Source organism: Mustela putorius, unplaced genomic scaffold, assembly GCF_011764305.1.
Source record: "Mustela putorius furo isolate JIRA1106 unplaced genomic scaffold, ASM1176430v1.1 tig00537227_pilon_pilon_pilon, whole genome shotgun sequence".
NCBI classification, from domain to species: Eukaryota; Metazoa; Chordata; class Mammalia; order Carnivora; family Mustelidae; genus Mustela; species Mustela putorius.
Genome location: NW_025422368.1, coordinates 976,968 through 980,502, shown reverse-complemented (window position 1 = coordinate 980,502; position 3,535 = coordinate 976,968). Strand labels below are relative to the sequence as shown.

The window sequence follows — 3,535 nt, the reverse complement described above, 5'->3', positions numbered from 1 at the left end:
ATTATCACTTACCACAATAAGACATTTAGGAGTGAACTTCACAAAATATGTACTAGATCTCTAGAAGGAAAAGCATAAAATTCTAATGGAAGAACTCAAAGCATACTTAGATAAATGGAGAACCACTGAAGGTTCATGGAGAGGAAGATTAACATCGTCAAGATGTCATTTCTTGGGGCGCCTGGGTGGCTCAGTGGGTTAAGCCGCTGCCTTCGGCTCAGGTCATGATCTCAGGGTCCTGGGATCGAGTCCCACATCGGGCTCTCTGCTCAGCAGGGAGCCTGCTTCCCTTCCTCTCTCTCTGCCTGCCTCTCTGCCTACTTGTGATCTCTCTCTCTCTCTCTGTCAAATAAATAAATAAATCTTTAAAAAAAAAAAAGATGTCATTTCTTCCCAACTTGAGAGATACTTTCAATGCAATATCAATGAGTTATTCTTTGGTTATTTTTGTTTATTGACAAACTTCAGATAATAAAGTTTATATGAAAAAGCAAAAGACCAGAAAAGCCAACAGTATGGAAGGAGAAGAACAGAATCAGAGGACTGACACTACCCAAAGTCAACTATACACGACCATACAGCTACAATAATCAGGACTACTGGTATTGTGGAAGAATAAACTAATAGAATAATGGAATAAAACTTAATAAACTGTGGATTCAGGATGACAATGGGTGTCATTGTATTCTCATCAATTGTAATAAACATACCAATCTGGTGGGGCATGTTGACACTGGACAAAGGTATGTGTGTGAGGGGTTGGCAAGGGTAATTGGTAGATCTCTATACCTTATACTTCTATAAAAATTAACATCTTATTTCAAAAACAGACAAAAGACAGTGTACTATTACATACCTACTAGAATGAGCAAAATAAAAACCACTGACTATACCAAATGCTGTCAAGGATGTGGAGGGACAGCCACCCTCACTCATTGCTGCTGTGAATGTAAAGTGGCACAGGCTTTTTGGAAGACAGTTTTTCAGGTTCATGCAAAACTAAACATACCCTTACTACATAATCCAGCAATTGCGCTCCTTGATGTTTACTCAAACAAGGTGAAAACTCGTGTCCACATAAGAATCTGCACACAAATGGTGAATGAATAATAATCTATGGAACATCCAGACAATAGAATAATATTCAGCACTAAAAAGAAATGAGCTAGGTCGTTGCCCTAGCTCGGCGGGGTCGCTGGGGTGCTGCTGCCGACATGGCCAACCCCGACCCCCGCTACCCCTGCTCCTCCATCGAGGATGATTTCAACTACGGCAGCTGCGTGGCCTCGGCCAGTGTGCACATCCGAATGGCCTTTCTAAGAAAAGTCTACAGCATCCTTTCTCTGCAAGTTCTTTTAACTACAGTGACAGCTGCTTTTTTTTTATACTTTGATTCTATACGGACAGTTGTACATGAAAATCCTGCCTTAATTTTGGTGTTTGCCCTTGGATCTTTGAGTTTGATTTTAGTATTGACTGTAAACAGACATAAGCATCCCCTTAACCTGTACCTGCTTTTTGGATTTACGCTATTCGAAGCTCTGACTGTGGCCTTTGTTGTTACTTTCTATGATGTATATATTGTTCTGCAAGCGTTTATACTGACTACTGCTGTATTTCTTGGTTTGACTATGTATACTCTGCAATCTAAGAGAGATTTCAGCAAATTTGGAGCGGGACTGTTTGCTGTTTTATGGATTTTGTGCTTGTCAGGAATCTTGAAGTTATTTTTCTATAGTCAAACAATGGAATTGGTCTTGGCTGCCATGGGAGCCCTTCTTTTCTGTGGATTCATCATCTATGACACACACTCATTGATGCATAGGCTGTCACCTGAAGAGTATGTATTAGCTGCCATCAGCCTCTACTTGGATGTCATCAACCTCTTCATGCATGTGTTGCGGTTTTTGGAAGCAATTAATAAAAAGTGATTGAAAGCAGTATGTGGAAACTGATTCATTAATAAAGGTTGAGATAAAATTAACTATTAAATACTTCTGTGACTTTCTTCGTATGCTATGTACTTCTGAGCTATTATATAGTATAATAGTAGTATCTGTATTACTGTTGTATAAAAGGGATTATAATAATTCTGATTATGTGTAATATATTAAATATGTGATACAATTACTAGATTATATACTAATAATATAAATCTTACTATTCTTTATGGTGTCTCATTTCTGAATCCTTGATTTGTATTTTCAGGAGATAATCAAAATTCTGTTTTTCAGTTTTTTCAATCCGAAATTTGCCATATATAGATTGTTTATCTGCAATTGAAAAATAATTTCCTGGGTAGATTAGAATGTCAGTTTATCTGTGTCTAGTGATTTTATCTAAATTTTTCCTTAATTAATGTTAGATTTGATTTTGATTTAAAAGTACTGGGGTTCTTACCATTAGAAAGTATATGGGGTGCCTGGGTGGCTCAGTGGGTTAAGTCTCTGCCTTCGGCTCAGGTCATGGTCTCAAGGTCCTGGGATCGAGCCCTGCATCGGGCTCTCTGCTCAGCAGGGAGCCTGCTTCCCCCCTCTCTCTCTGCCTGCCTCTCTGCCTCGTTGTGATCTCTCTCTCTGTCAAATAAATAAATAAAATCCTTTAAAAAAATTAAAAAAAAAAAAAGAAATGAGCTAAATCTTTCAAGCTGTGAAAGGACATGAGGGAACTATAAATGCACATTACTAAGTGAAAGAAGCCAATTCAAAATGGGTACATACTGCATGATTCCCACTATATAACATTTTCAATTTATTGTGTCTTTAAACTCCAGAATATGTTTTAGAAATAATTTCTGTATTTTTGTCTTTTGCCTGTTTATTTTTATATCTGTATTATTGAAATCTCTTTGCTCTGAGAGGCATTCTGTGTTACCTCAGAGGCATAACCTTAGGCTTGTGTGTACTCTTGGATGTCCGCAGTTTTTTGGGTTAGCTTTGGCTGTGTCCTCCCCTGATCATTTCATTGAGTGATGTGCCTCTGTAGGTTTTCCACTTAGCAGAGAGACTCCACTAATTCTTCTTGTTCTATTGCTTTGAAGACATTGTGGGACACACACACACACACACACACATATTTTTTACTATGTTTCATATCTTAACTATCCAATTAATCCAATTTTGGTCCCCTCTGCAAAGATAGTCTTTAAGGCCAGTCTTTGAGGTTTGCTCCAACTCTAGCATAGCTTTCTTTGTTGTCTTTTCCCCTCATTGTCTCTGGTAATCTTCTAGTTGGTTTACAGTTAGCTTTTTGCTTTCGTGGAACTACCAGCCCCTTCTTAATTGCTTATTACCTAGTGTGTATTGTGTTTGAGAGTCATTTATGCTAAAACTTTCCCACACTTCATTCCAAATAAAGCCAGTTCACTTGAGGAGAACGTTGGAGCCCTCTGTTCTTATGGCCTGCCTTTCATTCTAGGTGAAACCTATGTTCAAGCATTCTAGAACTGGAACAGGAGCAGTGGCCTAGTTCTCTTAGAGTGTCACTTTGGCTTTATGAGCAGGTTTCTGGGTGAGGTCAGTAGCCCATGATCTTT

The 3,535-nt window shown here is 38.5% G+C and overlaps 1 protein-coding gene across 1 annotated transcript; it reads left to right on the top strand.

Annotated features, from left to right (window-relative positions):
- The first annotated feature begins 1,174 nt into the window (after positions 1 to 1,174).
- On the top strand, positions 1,175 to 1,984 carry LOC123389973 (protein lifeguard 4-like). Its single transcript, XM_045073143.1, has one exon. It carries the CDS (start codon positions 1,215 to 1,217, stop codon positions 1,929 to 1,931), a length of 717 nt encoding a protein of 238 aa, XP_044929078.1. The 5' UTR covers positions 1,175 to 1,214; the 3' UTR covers positions 1,932 to 1,984.
- Positions 1,985 to 3,535: the final 1,551 nt, after the last annotated feature.

Excerpts from the sequence above, each read along its gene's own strand:
- LOC123389973 (XM_045073143.1), top strand. The coding sequence starts at position 1,215 with ATGGCCAACCCCGACCCCCGCTACCCCTGCTCCTCCATCGAGGATGAT.